This window comes from Oncorhynchus clarkii, chromosome 5 (assembly GCF_045791955.1).
Source record: "Oncorhynchus clarkii lewisi isolate Uvic-CL-2024 chromosome 5, UVic_Ocla_1.0, whole genome shotgun sequence".
Taxonomy (NCBI): domain Eukaryota; kingdom Metazoa; phylum Chordata; class Actinopteri; order Salmoniformes; family Salmonidae; genus Oncorhynchus; species Oncorhynchus clarkii.
Genome location: NC_092151.1, coordinates 76,130,357 through 76,150,826, shown reverse-complemented (window position 1 = coordinate 76,150,826; position 20,470 = coordinate 76,130,357). Strand labels below are relative to the sequence as shown.

General features: G+C 44.2%; 1 protein-coding gene across 1 annotated transcript; it reads right to left on the bottom strand.

Annotated features, from left to right (window-relative positions):
• Window positions 1-6,172: 6,172 nt before the first annotated feature.
• On the bottom strand, window positions 6,173-18,462 carry LOC139410222 (epoxide hydrolase 4-like). Its single transcript, XM_071155692.1, has 7 exons — window positions 18,082-18,462; window positions 16,876-16,961; window positions 13,453-13,610; window positions 10,843-10,971; window positions 9,060-9,163; window positions 8,564-8,712; window positions 6,173-7,396 (listed from the first exon to the last, which is right to left on the bottom strand). Exons 1-7 carry the CDS (start codon window positions 18,322-18,324, stop codon window positions 7,156-7,158), a joined length of 1,110 nt encoding a protein of 369 aa, XP_071011793.1. The 5' UTR covers window positions 18,325-18,462; the 3' UTR covers window positions 6,173-7,155.
• Window positions 18,463-20,470: the final 2,008 nt, after the last annotated feature.

Here is a 20,470-nt window from a genome sequence, read left to right as displayed (position 1 = left end):
AATATCTCACCTCATCCCTCATTATCTTCCTCTTGGAAGCGTTGATACGATATGGGTGTTGCTTGATAGGTGTAGCATTTCCAACATTAATGTCATGTTCCAACACATTTGTGCGAGTAGGAACGTCATTAAAGAGACATGGAAAACTGTGTAGTAGCCTCACAATATCATTAGCCTGTCCATCCGTTAAATGAACCAGACCTGACTGGATAGACAGCAGCATTTCTGAGTTGGGCAATCTAACACACTGCTGCTGAGTATTGCGCAACTCCAAGCCATCATCATCAATATGACAGTCCACTATCATCGCAGTAGTAGCAGAGGAGACAGCAGTACCTTCCTCTGTTTTTGAACTATCTAACTGTGTGATGGGTCGGGTGTGGTAAGCTTTCAACATGTTAATGTGACACACACGAGATTGGCGTTGTCTATCAGGAGTTTGAAGCACATAGTCAGTTTCACTTATTTTCTTTTCAATTAAATAAGGACCAGAGAAACGAGCTGACAGTGAAAATCCTGGAACAGGTAATAACACCAGTACTTGGTCACCTGGCTGTAGTGGACGAGAAACAGCCTCTTTATCATAGTGTCTTTTCATGCTCCTCTGTGAGGAAGACAGAGCTTCCTTTGCAAGAGCACAAGCTTGGTGTAGGCGCTCACGAAAGCGACTAACATAGTCCAACACATTCTCATCTCTGGTACACAACTCTTGGGACAAGAACTGTTCTTTAAGGACTTTCATTGGTCCTCTTACTGTGTGACCAAACACTAGTTCAGCCGGGCTGAAACCTAGGGACTCCTGCACAGTTTCACGAGCAGCAAACAAAACTAGAGGAACTCCCTCATCCCAATCTTTCTCAGATTCCAAACAATATTTACGTAGCATAGACTTCAGTGTCTGATGCCATCTTTCAAGCGCACCCTGAGACTCTGGGTGATAGGCGCTTGATACACGGTGCGTAATTGATAAGGATTTCAACACCTGCTTGAAGAGCTTGGATAGGAAATTGGTACCTTGATCGCTTTGTACCACCTTAGGTAACCCGAATGTCGTGAAGAATTTTATTAAGGCTTTACTCACTATCGGAGCTGTAATCCTTCTCAGAGGAATAGCCTCGGGGTATCTTGTAGCCATACACATTATCGTTAACAAAAACTGGTTACCCAATTTTGTCTTCGGTAACGGTCCGACACAATCAACCACCACATGCTCAAATGGTTCACCTATGACAGGTATAGGACAAAGAGGAGCAGGAGGAATAACCTGATTTGGTTTTCCTGTTATCTGACAGGTGTGGCATGTCCGACAGAACTGAGCCACATCTTGTTTTAAACCCGGCCAAAAGAAATGTCGAAGGATCCGATCATAAGTCTTTGTAATTCCTAAATGACCAGACCACTGGTGATCATGAGCAAGGGATAACACATTCTGTCGAAAGGCTGTAGGAATCACTATTTGGTACACAGCATTCCAATCTCCACCTGCATCAACATGGGATTTCCATTTACGCATGAGGAGATTACCATCAATGAAGTAAGCCACATTCTTCTTCTTCACCTCTTCTAATGAGACAACACTAGTAAAACATTTAGCAAGTTTGTCGTCAACCTTTTGGTTAGCAATCAGCTGCTCACGAGTGACTGGTAATTGTATTGCATCAGCAATAAGTTCAACGTACTTTAATTCTTTCCTGGGCTGTTTGTCAGAGGTGATCAACTTCTCAGAGGTATCACACAATCCATCCTCTTGATCATCCTCTTTGAACAGAACAGTGTTCGACAAATCTATCACGTCACCCTCTTGTAGTGCCTGAGCACGAGTGACAGCACAAGCGGGGAACACATGTGGATAACTCTGTGCCAACTCATTCGAGAGAGAGTGGTCACTTTTATCCAATACTTCCAATACGGGTACTACCTTTCCTCCGGCAATATCGTTACCCAGTATAAAGGTCACACCTTTCACTGGCAACTTAGGACGTACCCCCACTCTGAATATTCCACTGATTAACTCAGTGTACTTTCACAAAGTGCAACGGCACTGGGACAAAACCCATTTCAATACCCTGCACTAACACACTGGAACCACAGTATGTATCGTCAGATAAGGGCAACACATCAGACAATATAAACGACTGCGCCGCACCAGTATCTCTAAGGATTTTAACCGAACGCTGAGACGCTTCGTCATTCGCTAGGGACACAAACCCATCGGAAATGAATGGTTCATAACTACGGTCAGGGACTGGGTCTTTCAAACTACAGTTACCCTGAGGCACCTGTTTTGTTGCAGACCTCACAACCGTACGAATTAGACCAACACCTGTTGGCGGCTTGGCACGAAGAGGCATCCCTTGTTTGCGTTTAAGCAGGAAGCAATCATTAATCATATGTCCCACTTTATGACAATAGAAACAGGAACGCTCATTCTTCTGGCGTGCTTGATATACTACTGCGAGCCGACTAGGGCTAAAGGTAGGAAACTCAGTGGTTCTACTCTCAGTTTGAGCCGAAAACACACTCTTGTGCGTCAACACAAACTCGTCTGCCAACACAGACGCTTCTGCCAGGGAGGATACTTTCTGTTCATTTAGGTAAACTACAATGCGTTCGGGTAAGCAATTTTTAAACTCTTCCAACAAGATTAACTCCCGGAGAGAGTTGAAATCAGTTACCTTACTAGCAGCATGCCATTTATCAAACAGATTTCCCTTGTCTCTAGCAAATTCCACATAAGTCTTACTAGAAGACTTTCTATGAGACCTAAATCTCTGTCGGTATGCCTCAGGCACAAGCTCATAGGCACGAAGAACAGTAGCTTTGACCACTTCATAATTCAAACTGTCCTCCAGAGGTAGCGCTGACAAAACCTCTTGGGCTTTACCAGTTAATTTACACTGAAGTAATAGGCACCATACCTCTTCAGGCCACTTCAATGCTACGGCTATACGCTCAAATACACAAAAATAGGAGTCAACCTCTGACTCTCTGAACAAAGGTACTAAGGCTATCTGCCTACTAATGTCAAACGTGTTTGAGGACACAGCAGGTGGGGACGGCTCACAAACAGGCACAGTAGGAACGAAGGCTAGCCTCGCTGTCTCTGCCTCCAGTTCCATCTGGCGCATTTTAAACGTCATCTGCCGCTGTTCTCTTTCTGCCTCAATTTTACACATCATCTGCCGTTGTTCTCGTTCTTTTTCTGCCTCAATTTTACCCATCTCCAAATGCCGCTGTTCTCTTTCTGCCTCAATTTTACACATCTCCAACTGGAGAGTCTCTCGCCTAATTTGGGCTCTCTCTTCCACCTCTAGTTGGAACTGTGCTAAACGGACATCCCTTCTGGCATCACCGTTTGACAGTGGAGAGAGTGGATCAAAATGGGACAATGTGGCTGGTGTTTTAGCCTCGCCCTCATTATCAGACACCAATGGGCTTACAGGAGCAGCAACATCCCCTACAGGGTTAGTATGCTCAGGCAGCGGTAACACAAGCACCTGCTCTTCCAACAATACATTTAATACTAGCTGTTTAACCTCCGCCTTAACTACATTCTGTGGAATCGATACTGAATAATGGTCAGCCAAGGTCATTAAATCAACTCTACGACATTTATCAAAAACCTCCCACGAAGGGTTATCCAAAAAGGACTTCAAATCAAAAGTAGCCATCTTACACTACTTCACAAGAGCCAACGAAAATAGCAAACACTAATGCTACTTCAGCTATGACGCTCAACACTGAACTATACCACTATCAACAATCTACATGAGCGGCATGGGTGTCAGTAAAGACAGATCCCGGATGAGCTCCCACTTATGTTACGAATCCCTTTTGGCCCAACAGTCTAGGGGGGATGGTAGTGAGACCCGTAACATAACTCATGTAAATTATAATAGTGACAAAGTATAAGTGAACGAAATAACCACGACAACTGAAATAATACCATCAAACTCAGGGTTTATTTATAAAACACACGGTAATGGGGGGGAGAAGCAGGAAAAGGGGCTGAGCTGGACCCAAGGAAAGAAACAAATATGCAAAAACACCCCTAAGCTAGGCTAGCCTATTTCAACAACAGCTAACTAACTAACCAAAAATACAGTGGGTGGTCCGCCCAGTTCTAACTAGTGTGTTTTAACAAAGTTTACCTACGGGTAGTGTATGCCCATGGGCGACTTGTCTTGGTTTCCCCTTTTTCCCACCAGCAAACACCATAAACAAAAACAATACTCACAGGAGATGACAAAGTGATTTGGAGGTGCTCAAACAAAAGAAGAGGTTAATTATTACACAAAGAGCGAGATCTACATACATGGCATTTACAAAGAGATTGTGCTACTGAAATCTATCAAGAGCAGAGATCTACCAACATGTCATTACAAAGATTGAGCTCTCCTGAAATCTATCAAAGAACAGCTATCTACCAACATGGGATTACAAAGATTGAGCTCTCCTGAAATCTATCAAAGAACAGCTATCTACCAACATGGGATTACAAAGATTGAGCTCTCCTGAACAAACAAATGATGGGGTTTTTAAACCATGGGGAAGGAACTGTGATAGGGTAGGAAACAGGAGGAGGTGTGTCTTCTGATTGATGGGTTGATTGTTGACTGATTGGGGAGTGATGATTTTCACCTGTGAGGGAATAAGGAGAGAAAAGAAACACACAGGATACACACAGACACAGGATACCTGTATCCGTAACAGCGCCCATTAATTTGTCCACTGTATACATGAATTGTGCAAAGTTAGTTCGTTTCAGTCATGTCTTTGGTCACGTTCACGTGGGTCAAATAAAACACCCTTATGATTAGGTGACAATTGAGTCTCCCACAATGCAGGCGATGGCTGCAGGATGAAATTGGTAAAGAGCAACTGCATAAACTTGCATTCAAAACTTCATGACATTTGTAAAGTTCATGCAGTCGCAAGTCGGACAATTGTTATCCCAATAAGGCAACACACATTGGAATTTGAACAAATGTATCTGCTCTAACGTGTCAAATGGCTGTTTTCGAGAGATTCAAATCCGTAATGTATCATGGATAAATATATCAATCAGTCAGTCAGCAGTTGCCTACACTGTCGGCTGCAATGTTGAACAAGACCAATATTTTAATACCATTTCAATTGAATTTCTTTGCAATGAACATGATTTGCTGTGCCAGGTGACATAAGGAAAATGTACTTTTACCATAAATGCATGAATATAAATGGAAATTAAATGTGCCGTGGCGGAGATCTTTGTGGGCTATGGTAATGGTGGTTGAAGATATCCCTCTAGTGGTGTGGGGGATGTGCTTTGGCAAAGTGGGTGGGGTTATATCCTTCCTGTTTGGCCCTGTCCAGGGGTATCATCGGATGGGGCCACAGTGTCTCCTGACCCATCCTGTCTCAGCCTCCAGTATTTATGCTGCAGTAGTTTATGTGTCGGGGGGCTAGGGTCAGTTTGTTATATCTGGAGTACTTCTCCTGTCTTATCCGGTGTTCTGTATGCTCTCTCTAATTCTCTTTCTCTCGTAGGACCATGCCTCAGGACTACCTGGCATGATGACTCATTGCTGTTCCCAGTCCACCTGGCCGTGCTGCTGCTACAGTTTCAACTGTTCTACCTGTGATTATTGTTATTTGACCATGATAGTCATTTATGAACATTTGAACATCTTGGCCATGTTCTGTTATAATCTCAACCCGGCACAGCCAGAAGAGGACTGGCCACCCCTCATAGCCTGATTCCTCTCTAAGTTTCTTCCTAGGTTTTGGCCTTTTGAGGGAGTTTTTCCTTTTCCTTCTACACCTGCATTGCTTGCTGTTTGGGGTTTTAAGCTGGGTTTCTGTACAGCACTTTGAGATGTCAGCTGATGTATAAAGGGCTATATAAATACATTTGATTTGTGTAGTAAATGCTCATATTGCATTTGATTTCTCCAAACAAATAAAACACAGTACACTATTTTGAACTAGAGGGATTGGCATCTCTAAACCAGGCCAATCTAATTTTAATCATGTTCTGATATAATTGGTCACGTTCACGTGGGTCAAATAAAACACCCTTATGATTCTGTGACACAGCAGGCATGCAAATTGTCACGTTGTGTCTGTCATCCATACAGTCAATAGTCTATTCAGTAGGTCAGTTAAAAATATTGACAATGGCTCCCCAGGCTTCACATTATAGTTTATTTGCTTAAAAAATCAAAATGGTGCAGACCTGGCTCAGTGGATTTCAAAATGCAGTGTGTAGGAAGAGATTCAAAAGTGTACAATATTGAACCATCACTGTTGTTCTATACAGGAATTCTCAAATATCTGAGTAAATAATCAAAAAAATACAAAAATAACAATATTTTCCATAAGACAACGCTACCTGATAGAGAGGGTCTGTGGTTACGTCCCAAATGACACCCTATTCCCTGTAAAGTGCACTACTTTTCAAAAGCAGTGCACTAAATAGGGAACAGGGTGCCATTTGGGACAGAGACAAGGGTGTGGGACAAGAGGGATCCCAAAGGATTGTGTCCAAAATAGTGAGGAGCAATCCAGTGACACATATAGCAGACAAACGCCACAGTTCAACCTCAGAAGACATGGCACAACTTTACAACGCCGCAAAACATTATACAACATTACATTAAAAGGCACCACACAATACAAACTCACAAGGAGATTTTGCCACACATTTGTAATGTTGTAACCTACAAACTTTAAGGCGGATGTCATGTGCAAAAGAGTACAGAATGTGTCAAACATACTACTGTACTACTCAGTGTCCTCTCAATAAAATGTGCTTTCACTTTCTTTTGACATTAAAAAAAATATCTGAAATGTGCAAAGATTTAAAGAATGATTGCATTGTCATTATATTGGTTGGTTTTTCACAGGAATATTCCAGGCTTCTAGTGGTAGGGTGGATGGTGGGGATGGAGGGAGGGAGTGAAGGAGGGAAAAGGCCCCGTTCTATGGTAGGGGTGGCTGGTGGGGAGGGAGGGAGTGAAGGAGGGAGGAGGCCTTGTTTTAAAGTGTGTCCCAAATGGCACCCTATTCTCTATATAGTGCACTGCTTTTGACCAGGACCCGTAGGGCTCTGGTCAGAAGTAGGTCACTGTATAGGAAGAAATTGTGCCATTTGGGATATAGACCTAGCTAGATTCAGTTCCTGTAGGTTTTGCGGCCCTCTCCCTCTTTGAGGAAGGTCCATATGAGTGTGTTGACGATGTCAGGCTGGTCCTGCTGTAGCCAGTGGCTGGCCCCGGAGATGATGTTGAGTCGGAAGTGATTCCTGATGTAGACACGGCACGCCTCAGCCATTTCCTGCTCCAGGAAGGCATCTCTCTCACCCCACAACAACAACACCGGGGACTTGACATCATTCTGGCTGAGTGGGAGGGAACTGTGGAGAGAATATTAATAACAGACCTGAGATGAGTTGCTTAAAACTGGTTAAACTCAATCATATGATGTGCTATACAGATCTGAGATGGGTTGCTTATATGAAACTGGTTACAGTAAACACTCGTGTTCCATCATGATGTAGACAAGTTTAATATTTTCATGTGCTATCCATGTTACCTGTGGAGAAAGCATGATCAGATCTGAAATGGTTTGGGGTCAATTCCATTTCTACTCAGTCAATTATGGAAGTAAACTGAAAATTTGAATTTTCCACATTAAAAAGCAACGCATCTGAGAACCAGAAAACTGGTTTAATGCAGACTTGATGTCCAGCATTCACATGGTATCCATGTATGTTACCTGTATTGTAAACTTATGGAGAGGCTAATTGAATAATAGATTTATAGAATATGTTTCTCACGCTAATTGATAATGTGTCAGTGACATTCATATTATATAATTCCGAGCAGAATAAAATATGCTGTTCTGTTCTGACAGACACTGGCTGGCTGCTTAAGGAAGAAGAGCAGATGGTGGAGTCAGTCATGCATGTACAGTTCACATGTGAAAAACACATGTACTCTCTGATGCTGGGTGAGTGAGAGAGAGAGAGAGAGAGAACAAGAGAGAGAACAAGAGAAAGAACGAGAGAGAAAGAATGAGAGAGAGAGAACAAGAGAGAGAGAGCGAGAGAGAGAGAGCGAGAGACACCGAGAATGAGAGTGCCAGAGATGACATTGTATCAACCCGGAATCATCCAGGCTTTCTCTTATTCATTATAGGAGTCAACTTGTCAAAGACAAACAACACAAAAACAACTAACAGAATACATTATTCTAAAGCCCAATTATTTCTCATCGTGTAGTCTGATTCCAAGACCTCGGTACGTATTACACAACCACTGAGTTTTCACAAGAGGAACTTATTTTTGAATGTACTGTAGTAGTACACTTTCATCAAAACAGCATTTACAACAGAAGAGGGCGCTAATGAATCACATTATCATAAGGCGCTTGAAGTAATACCGTATCTCAAATGAGGGTACACAACAATGGTGGTCAGCTACGACATGTTCAATGGGCATGTCCTACATAAGTAGGGATGCTCACAGGAGACCAAATACAGAGCTCCAAAATTAAGAAATTCATTGGTTCATAATCTTAACCTGAAGACATTCCTGTAGTAGTTGAGGGCCCCGGTGAGGGCCCCTGGCTGGGAGAAGGCGTAGAGATAGGCCTCCATGTCCTCTGCAGTGAGCCATCGACCCTTCCTCCCAATCCCTGTACTACGGCTGGTGAACAGACCTTTCAGTGCCTACAGTACAGAGGGGACAGAAGGACACACTGGGTGAGTGTGTGTGTGTGTGTGTGTGTGTGTGTGTGTGTGTGTTTCCGGATGTGCTCAAGGTGTGATTTGAGCTGGATGGCTCACACAGACAAGGTCGCTTATGTGACTGTCACAGTAATACAGGATGTATGAGGTTCTATAAATGCCATGACGGTTGTGTCTATAAATTATCGCCATACACAGACTCTTTGAGGCACAACCATCACAACAAGAATCCCCTCCCCTTCGACATACACAAAGGCAACTTCCTGTTGCCTGGAGCAGTTCTGTATTTTTCACCTTGAGGTCACTCAAACACATGCGACATGCTTCACCTTGAAATCATTGATGGAGAGCATGAGCTCTGGGAAGCGAGACAGCTGGAAGAAGAAGAAGTAGCTGGACTTGAGCAGCTGACTGGGATGACGCAGGGCATAATCTAGAAATATGGAGGAAAGAGGAGAGGAGAGAAGACAGAGGGAGAGTGGAGGGCAGGAGAGGAGGGAAGAAAAAGACAGGGGAGAACAGGAAAGAAAAGAGGAGAGGGAGAGAAGGGCAGGAGGGGAGAGAGGGAGGGAGGGAGGGAGGGAGGGAGGGAGGGAGGGAGGGAGGGAGGGAGAGAACAGAAGAGAAAAGAGGAGAGGAGAGGAGAGGGAGAAGAGGGCAGGAGAGGAGAGAGGGAGAGGATAGGAGAGAGGAGGGTAGGAGAGGAGAGAACAGAGGAGAAAGGAGGGAGGGAGAGACAGGAGGGGAGAAGAGTATATGGGAGAAAAGAGGAGAGGGAGAGAAGGGCAGGAGAGGAGAGAGGGAGATGATAGGAGAGAGGAGGGTAGGATATGAGAGAATAGAGGAGAGGGAGAGAAGGGCAGGAGAGGAGAGAGGGAGAGGATAGGAGAGAGGAGGGTAGGATATGAGAGAATATAGGAGCGGGCGAGAGGGAAAAGAGGAAAATAAGACAAAAAAGAGGATTAGAAAAAGTTCCAAAATAAACACTTGCATACCACTTAAAATTAAGCAATGTTTTGGGCATGTATTCTAAGTGGCATGCAAGTATGGATGTTAAGCAAGAGACGAATCCAGCGTAGTTGCTAGGGAGAGAGAGGCTGTGGATGTCTGCCAGTGACCTCCCCTCTATCCTCTACTCTCATTTCTAGCCAGCTGCTCCAGCTCCATATTAAAGCACTACTGTATAATTACCTCCTCCATCTTCCTCTCAATGAAGGAGACTGAGGAAATACCAGATGGATGCAGCAAACACTGCATGGGGGTAATAATACCTCACAATTAAAGATGGTAATCTCTAATTAGCACAAGGAGGAAGAGGAGGTTTCTCTCACATCCGATTGATTTAATAATTGTATATTTGTGACAAACAGTAGGCTGTTTCATCTGTTGGTTATCTAAGGATGGTGATGGTGATGGTGATGACGTACCAGTTAACACAGAGGGATGGGGGCAGTTCAGGACAATGACGTTCCAGGGACTAGTCGATTGGTGTATTCAGTCCACAGTGTATTCACCAATGTAGTCCCTGTCATTTTATGCTAAACTAATTTACTTTGCAAAACTGAAACTTGAAAACAGGGAAGTTAGGATGTGCCAGTGAAGACAGAGGAGTGGTGGCAGTTTAGGACATACCACTGAAGACAGATGGATGGGGGCAGTTTAGGACATATCACTGACGACAGATGGAGGGGGGGCAGTTAAGGACATACCACTGAAGACAGATGGATGGGGGCAGTTTAGGACATACCACTGAAGACAGATGGATGGGGGCAGTTCAGGACATACCACTGAAGACAGATGAGGGGGGCAGTTTAGGACATACCACTGAAGACAGATGGATGGGGGCAGTTTAGGACATACCACTGAAGACAGATGGATGGGGGCAGTTTAGGACATACCACTGAAGATAGATGGAGGGGGGCAGTTTAGGACATACCACTAAAGACAGATGGATGGGGGCAGTTAAGGACATTAGGACATACAACTGAAGACAGATGGAGGGGGGCAGTTTAGGACATACCACTGAGGACAGATGGATGGGGGCAGTTAAGGACATTAGGACATACCACTGAAGACAGATGGATGGGGGCAGTTAAGGACATTAGGACATACCACTGAAGACAGATGGATGGGGGCAGTTTAGGACGATGAGTTTGGTGACCATCTCGGGGTAGTGGATGGCGAACAGCCAGGCGATGGTTCCTCCCCAATCATGGCCGACCAGGTGACATCTGTTGTAACCTGAGGAGAGATGGAGTAAAGTCTGTGTGTGTGTGTGTGTGTGTGTGTGTGTGTGTGTATTTGTCCAGCCCCATTCATTCACCTTCTTGGAGTTGAGTCTCCTTGCCAAGATACCATATCTCCTGAAGTAGAACAATCCTCTTACAGTGTGCAATGTGAATAATGTGATGCCTGATTATTCAGCTTATTAGTCATCTTCTTGGTCAGCTTATAGGGAACAACTGAACCAGTCTGGTGTACAAGTGCGACAGAGGAAGTTTTGGGCAGAAGTCTGGCATAATGAATATAATATGACCACAGCTCATCTTGTTTGTTTAAAAAAGGTCAATATTTTGCCTGCAAAGAAAATAATTGTCAGTTGTACTGCTATTTGAAATATCAGTCTGACAAGGTGAGGGATACTGGTGTTACACAGACACAGAGGACCCCAGGTCTGAGTGGATGCTTCCTGTTTCACTGAGTGATAGAGAGCGTGCTCCGTGCTGCCTGCTGCCAGCCTGCTGCCAGGCTGGGGGCTCTGTAGTTAGTGTGTATCATTACGACGACCCATGGTCAGCCACCATGAGTCAGAGTAAGCCTGTCATGTCCTGCTGTGTTGTAGGCCCACAGGGTGTTCACAGGCTGTCCAGTCCACACAGTATTACAACGAGAAACAAGTTTAACTTTGACTCAGCTCAGGACACCAGGCTGTGTCACCCTTTCTCTTTGTTCCCATGGAGTGATGTTTCATAATATGGGTAGTCATGGTCCCTAAAGTGTCTATCCCTGAATCAGACTGGGCATGATTCGTTTCAACTTCCATCATATATACAGTGGGGCAAAAAAGTATTTAGTCAGCCACCAATTGTGCAAGTTCTCCCACTTAAAAAGAGGAGAGGCCTGTAATTTTCATCATAGGTACATTTCAACTATGACAGACAAAATGAGGGGAAAAAATCCAGAAAATCACTTTGTAGGATTTTTAATGAATTTATTTGCAAATTATGGTGGAAATTGACCAAATACTTATCTTACTTTGTTATATACCCTTTGTTGGCAATGACAGAGGTCAAACGTTTTCTGTAAGTCTTCACAAGGTTTTCACACACTGTTGCTGGTATTTTGGCCCATTCCTCCATGCAGATCTCCTCTAGAGCAGTGATGTTTTGGGGCTGTTGCTGGTCAACACGGACTTTCAACTCCCTCCAAAGATTTTCTATGGGGTTGAGATCTGGAGACTGGCTAGGCCACTCCAGGACCTTGAAATGCTTCTTACGAAGCCACTCCTTCGTTGCCCGGGCGGTGTGTTTGGGATCATTGTCATGCTGAAAGACCCAGCCACGTTTCATCTTCAATGCCCTTGCTGATGGAAGGAGGTTTTCACTCAAAATCTCACGATACATGGCCATATTCATTCTTTCCTTTACACGGATCAGTCGTCCTGGTCCCTTTGCAGAAAAACAGCCCCAAAGCATTATGTTTCCACCCCCATGCTTCACAGTAGGTATGGTGTTCTTTGGATGCAACTCAGCATTCTTTGTCCTCCAAACACGACGAGTTGAGTTTTTACCAAAAAGTTCTATTTTGGTTTCATCTGACCATATGACATTCTCCCAATCTTCTTCTGGATCATCCAAATGCTCTCTAGCAAACTTCAGACGGGCCTGGACATGTACTGGCTTAAGCAGGGGGACACGTCTGGCACTGCAGGATTTGAGTCCCTGGTGGCGTAGTGTGTTACTGATGGTAGGCTTTGTTACTTTGGTCCCAGCTCTCTGCAGGTCATTCACTAGGTCCCAACCGTGTGGTTCTGGGATTTTTGCTCACCGTTCTTGTGATCATTTTGACCCCAAGGGGTGAGATCTTGCGTTTAGCCCCAGATCGAGGGAGATTATCAGTGATCTTGTATGTCTTCCATTTCCTAATAATTGCTCCCACAGTTGATTTCTTCAAACCAAGCTGCTTACCTATTGCAGATTCAGTCTTCCCAGCCTGGTGCAGGTCTACAATTTTGTTTCTGGTGTCCTTTGACAGCTCTTTGGTCTTGGCCATAGTGGAGTTTGGAGTGTGACTGTTTGAGGTTGTGGACAGGTGTATTTTATACTGATAACAAGTTCAAACAGGTGCCATTAATACAGGTAACGAGTGGAGGACAGGGGAGCCTCTTAAAAAAGAAGTTACAGGTCTGTGAGAGCCAGAAATCTTGCTTGTTTGTAGGTGACCAAATACTTATTTTCCACCATAATTTGCAAATAAATTCATAAAAATTCCTGCAATGTGATTTTCTGGATTTTTTTCTCATTTTGTCTGTCATAGTTTAAGTGTACCTGTGATGAAAATTACAGGCCTCTCTCATCTTTTTAAGTGGGAGAACTTGCACAATTGGTGGCTGACTAAATACTTTTTTGCCCCACTGTACATCTGTCTCCGTGTGTATTTCTGCATAAACTACATAAACATGGATATAAAACACAGAAAAAATATGTGGTTGTCCACTCTTACCTAGGTATTCGACAATGTCCTTGACGTCTGTGACCAGGTAATCAAAGCGGTAGCTCTCTGTGGATGACGGCAAGTCGGACTCCCCATAACCTCGCATGTCAATGGCCACCACACGGAACTCACTCTTAAACTCACGCAGCTGGTGGCGCCAGGAAAACCTGGGGGCAGGTGGACAGAGAGAGAGACACAAGAACCATCTTAGTCTTGGTGAGAGGAGAAAGTCACACACAAGACAGTACTTCATTATTAAACCCCATCTCCACTACGGCAATCAGAAGAGGACATTCAGCATAGTGCACACTGCTAAATAACCACAAACTTCTACCTATGCATATATTCTTCTATAAAAACGCTGTGTGTTTCTCTCTTGAATATACCTACAAAGTTGCTGTATCTTAAACTGTATTATTTCTACTGGCACTCGGCTTCCCTTCTTCCCTTCCAAACGGAGTGAAGGTCACCTTTGTAAACTCAGCAAAAAAAGAAACATCCTCTCACTGTCAACTGCGTAAATATTTGTATGAACATGACAGATTAAACAACTGAGACATAAACTGAACAAGTTCCACAGACATGTGACTAGTAGAACTGGAATAATGTGTCCCTGAAAAAAGGGGTTGGGTCAAAATCAAAAGTAACAGTCAGTATCTGGTATGGCCACCAGCTGCATTAAGTACTGCAGTGCATCTCCTCCTCATGGACTGCACCAGATTTGCCGGTTCTTGCTGTGAGATGTTACCCCACTCTTCCATCAAGGCACCTGCAACTTCCCGGACATTTCTGGGGGGAATGGCCCTAGCCCTCACCCTCCGATCCAACAGGTCCCAGACGTGCTCAAAGGGATCCGGGCTCTTCGATGGCCATGGCAGAACATTGACATTCCTGTCTTGCAGGAAATCACGCACCGAACGAGCAGTATGGCTGGTGTCATTGTCATGCTGGAGGATCATGTCAGGATGAGCCTGCAGGAAGGGTACCACATAAGGGAGGAGGATGTCTTCCCTGTAATGCACAGCGTTGAGATTGCCTGCAATGACAACAAGCTCAGTCTGATGATGCTGTGACACACCGCCGCAGACCAAGACAGACCCTCCACCTCCTATTCGATCCCACTCCAGAGTACAGGCCTCGGTGTAACGCTCATTTCTTAGACGATAAACACGAATCCGACTATCACCCCTGGTGAGACAAAACCGCTACTCGTCAGTGAAGAGCACTTTTGCCAATCCTGTCTGGTCCAGTGACGGTGGGTTTGTGTCCATAGGTGATGTTGTTGCTGGTGATGTCTGGTGAGGGCAGCATGCCTAAGGCACGTTCACGCAGATGAGCAGGGACACTGGGCATTTTTCTTTTGGTGTTTTTCAGAGTCAGTAGATAGGCCTCTTTAGCGTCCTAAGTTTTCAGAACTGTGAGCTTAATTGTCTACGTTCTGTAAGCTGTTGGTGTCTGAACTACTGTTCCACAGGTGCATGTTCATTAATTGTTTATAGGTCATTGAACAAGCATGGGGAACAGTGTTTAAACCCTTTATAATGAAGATCTGTGAAGTTATATGGATTTTTACGAATTATCTTTGAAAGACCGGGTCCTTTTCTTGCTGAGTTTTTAATATGAATGTTCGTTTCCCCAATTCTAATCCGCTCAATCATCATAGTGGAGAGCAAAAGCTCTCTAATTGAAGATCTTGTCTGCTGTGGATCTATCTGCTGTGGACTGGAGGCTGAGGCTCCTCAGAGCTCAAATCCCCACAGAGGAGGAGCACAAGGGGTTCTGTTGAGTCAGGATAAGAGCTGGGCCCTGGTCAAAAGTAGTGCACTACAGGGAATACGGTGCCATTTGGGACATAGTTCTGGAGCAGAGAAACCCAACATCTTAGAATATAGATGAGGTTTAAAATAACACAGGCACTTCCAGTTCCTTCACAGCCTTGCACCCCACCTTGCACCCCAATCACCCACACAAAAAGCCTCTCTCTATTCTGAGTGATAAGGGAAACTTGAGTTTAGCACTTTTTAAACACTGAATTAAGTGAGAGAAGAACGTCGTAAGTGGAAGAGAGTCTGTCTGTCCAGCCAGCACGGCAGAGAGAGACGCTACGTCCCAAATGGCACACAAATTCTATAAATGCACTACTTTGGACCAGGACCCATATGGCTCTGGTCAAAAGTAGTGCACTATATACGGAATAGGGTGCCATGTGGGACACATTCAGAGTTCATCATGGATTCCTGTGCAGTAGATGGGCAGTGAGGCGGAATAGACCCAAGAAGACCGTTAATTAAGCCCGGTCCTGTCCTTTCTGCTGCTCCGTGAGTTCCCTGAGATATGGACTAGCTTACAGCACTTGACAACCTCTTAATTTAGCCCCATTCCAGAGGTCGACCTCACTACTACACTCCATATCATTTTTTATGAAACATGGTGGAAAGAGGAACAAGGAACTTTAGAGCCTTAGCTATCCTAATAAGCAATAAAGTCTAATAGGAATGTTGTAATTGAAGAATCACATAGTATGAAGACCCCAACTGAGATATGGTCTTTTGATGCAGAAGTAATGTACAGCAGAGCGTTGGTTACATGATACAGTACTGTTGTGTGGGATCGATACAGTAGTTATGGGATTGGTGGTTTTTCTTGTTGTTGGTATTATTATTACCACTTTTTTGTGATATCCAATTGGTAGTTACAGTCTTGTCCCATCGCTGCAACTCCAGTAAGGACTCAGGAGAGGCGAAGGTCGAGAGCCGTGCGTCCTCCGAAACACGACCCTGCCAAGTCGCACTGATTCTTGACACAGTGTTCGCTTAAGTCGGAAGCCAGCTGCACCAATGTGTTGGAAGAAACACAGTACAGCTGGCGACCGAAGTCAGCATGCAAGCGCCTGGCCGCCACAAGGATTTGCAGGAGCCCAATGGGACAAGGACATCCCAGCCGGCCAAACCCTCCCCTAACCTGGACGACGCTGGGCCAATTGTGCACCCGCTGGGACATGGGTCTCCCAGTCGCAGTCATCTGCGACACAGCCCGGGATCGTACCCAGATCTGTAGTGACACCTCTAGCACTGCAATGCAGTGCCTTAAACTGCTGCGCCACTCGGGAGACCCCGGGGTCAGTGTTTCATGGGGGTCCTGGTTAGTTAGTTTGTAAAGGAGCTCCTTTCCAAAATGCTTTCTCAGCATAAAAACACAAAAATAAAAAAAATGAACTGGCCAGGCAATACCAATACATTAGTTGAGTCTTTATGGGCCTGTTTCCTGGACACAGATTAAGCCTAGTCCTCGACTAAAAAGCAAAATAAATTGAGAACTTCAATTGAAAGTGCCTTTCAGTCCAGAACTAGGCTTAATCTGTGTCCGGGTTGAAACACCAGCCCTTTATGTGTGTATAATATGCAGACGCACTGTGTAGTCTAGATGTCTTACCAGAACTCTGGGAAGCCATGCAAAAACAGCATGAGCGGTTTCCCTCTCTCTCCAGCAGCGACATAGTGAAACCTCAGACCAGACTCCTGAGAATAAAGACGGAAGACAGATCAGTCAGTCACCAGGGACACACTGTTATATGTCAACACTTCCCTGATCACTATCACGTGGGCTCTTACTGTCTGCTGGTCTCTGGTTGTGTCCCAAATTACACCTTATTCCCTATATAGTGCACTACTATGGGCTCTGGTCGAAAGTAGTGCACTACATAGGGAATATGATGCCATTTGGGACGTAGTGCTCTCTGTGACATAAAACTCTCATCCTCCAACATTGCTGTATGCTTTATGGCGCTGTAAAGCAGGGATAGAACAGGGAGAGAGCAGGGCAATCCCATAAACTCAGCTTTGGCCTGCCTTCTGTCTGGTCATTCCAGTATGATGCATTCTATATATTATGAAATCAATCTGTCACTAACATTTATAGCCAATTCTATTCAAATTATTGTGAATTCATGTTGCAATGGCATGTAGAATAGGTTGTTCTTAGAGTAAAGTGTGGATAATATGCATGGACTACCTACTTTATCTAATTTCTGATTTAATAACATTGTCTAGATCAAGCGTTTTCTGGTCAAATGTAGCTACTTACTGGCACAAAGTTAAATCGCACAGGTTACTTAATAATATAGGGGATTGTTCTTACAACTGAACTGCCACATTGTTATTGTGAGCATGCGTTCATGCTATGTGAATCCTATAAGGGATAATGTGTTGCTAAATAAACATTTAAACGAAAAATACAAATGAAATGTGAATCTACAGTTTATAGCACCTTTAATCTTGGTATTCGTATGAAATCGTGACATTTGTCACGAATTACTATTGCTGCTGCTATAGGGGACTGTCCGTTCAGCACTACCTACCTCTGAGGCTTGAGCGCATATACAGAGACAGTAGATTGGAATAATAACAGAAGCCTACACTGCAAATATATCTGCATATGGCGTTTCGTTGAAATTCCCCCAAAATAAAACAGATGCCCCACGATTTGCACGTACCATGCAGGACTATTCGAATTGATTTCAATTATACAAGCACACTAGATACATACGGAATTACCTAAACAGACCTCTCACGCACACAAAAGGCTATTTCCCAATCTCAAATGGGCTCCCACTCACGTGCAATGTAAAGTGTGCCATACCTTTATTCTAACGTAACAGTGGGTTCCCAAGGACGTGTCATTCAAGCAAGCAGGGGGAGTTTCGCGAATTCCCCACTGAAAGGTGGCTGACGGCCTTAAAATGATGCTCCACCAAAGTTTCAGCAGCGCTACGGCAGTGCAGAGGGCACAATATCCGTATATCAACGACCAATACCCTAAAACTCGGATCTTCAGCGTGAGTCTGATTGTAAACAGGAGCAAGTTGTTGAGCACTCTCGCCATCTTTACATTACTCAGGTAAAACAACGCAGATCACGTCACCTACCTATTGATATATTAATTTGTTAATTATCTTGAAATATCACTCATCGTTATCCGGTAGCTCCGCTAACAGCGCATCTGCTTGCCCTGTCGATCTGCGGCTGTACTAGGGAGGATCCCTGAATGAAATGTTCAAGAGGGGAGCAGTACGTCAGAACTCACGCGTGCGTGTGATGACAGCAGATAGGATGTTAAATTTGAGATGGGTGTTTAACGCTTCTATTCTTTTAATCTAAAAGCCTAGAAATTAATCTGAGAAAAATATGAGACGCCACGTCACCTCCAAAACAGATTCGTTTCTGAAACCTTTTCCACGTGTTTAGACTGCAAAATAAGAGAGGTGAATGAGCAAGTGCGTGACTGACCTAGGGACATGATTGAGAGACCTAGAGCTCTCTGGGATTAATGGTGAATGACAGTTAATGCCTCAAGGGAAGAAAATGGTGATCTGACTCCTAGGGCTGTAATCCACTGCTCAATTCAAGGGTGATGGATGCTGATATGGGCAGTATGAATGTAAAAAGTTAATGTACAGGACTGACTCTCAGTGAGTGTATAGCTATTATTGCAGTATACTAGCATGCAGTTGGAAAATTGCTAAAATTAACACTAAATTGAGGCATTGAGTCCAGCTTGTCTTGTCAAATCTCAGTCACTGAACAAATGCAAGTGTGTAGATCTGAATATGCACTCTGTTTTCAAGTATTGTATCATCTTTTTGTTGTAATGAAGACTTTCGGAATATCCTCCTTGGACTGGCTGATCGTTAGTGCTGGACTTGGGCAGGAGCTCACCGGAACAGCAGCTAATGGGGATCTCTAATATATACAAATACAAGTACAGGCATCTAAAATGTTATATTGCTTGAGTTCCTACACATCTTATAAAATATTAGCTTAAAAGTATTGTGAAGTTCCTACACTTAAATATAAACAGTACAGACACCGAAAATTAGTACCGGAACCTATTTCAGTCCAAGTCAAGCACTTCTATAAATCATCGTCATCATCCATTAATCAAATCAAATAAAACTGTCACATGTGCTGACATGTGTAGACCTTACAGTGAAATGCTTACTTACAAGCCCTTAACCAACAGTGAGGTTCAAGAAAGAGTTAGGAAAATATTTACCAAATAAACTAAAGTAAAAAATAATTAAAAAGTAACAATAGAATAACTAGGCTATATACAGGGGGTACCGGTTAGTCGAGGTAATTTGTACTCCTGTGGCGGGCTGGGCGCAGTGTGCGCTAACCAAGGTGGCCAGGTGCTTCCTTCGACACATTGGTGCGGCTGGCTTCCGGGTTGGATGCGCGCTGTGTTAAGAAGCAGTGCGGCTTGGTTGGGTTGTGTATCGGAGGACGCATGGCTTTCAACCTTCGTCTCTCCCGAGCCCCGTACGGGAGTTGTAGCGATGAGACAAGATAGTAGCTACTACAACAATTGGATACCACGAAAATGGGGAGAAAAAGGGGTAATAAAAAATAAAAAATAACATTTTACATGTAGGTAGGGGTGAAGTGAATATGCATAGATAAACAGCGAGTAGCAGCAAAGTAAAAAAAACAAATGTGGGGGTGGGGTGTGTCAATGTAAATAATCTGGTGGCCATTTGATTAATAGTTCAGCAGTCTTATGGCTTGGGGGTAGAAGCTGTTAAGGAGCCTTTTGGACCTAGACTTGGCGTTCCTGTGCCGCTTACTTTTCGGTAGCAGAGAAAAGTCAATGACTTGGGTGACTGAAGTCTTTGACAATATTTTGGGCTTTCCTGACACCACCTAGTATATAGGTCCTGGACGGCAGGAAGCTTGGCCCCAGTGATGTACTGGGCCCTACGCAGTTCCCTCTGTAGTGCCTTACGGTCAGATGCAGAGCAGCTACTATACCAGGTGGTGGTGCAGCTGTAGAACTTTTTGAGGATCTGGGGACCCATGACAAATATTTTCAGTCTCCTGAGGGGGTAAAGGTGTTGTCATGCCCTCATGACTGTCTTGGTGTGTTTGGACCATGACAGTTCGTTGGTGATGTGGACATCAAGGAACTTAACTCTCGACCTGCTCCACTACAGCCCTGTTGTGAGCAAACTTAATGCTGTTGGAGTCGTGTT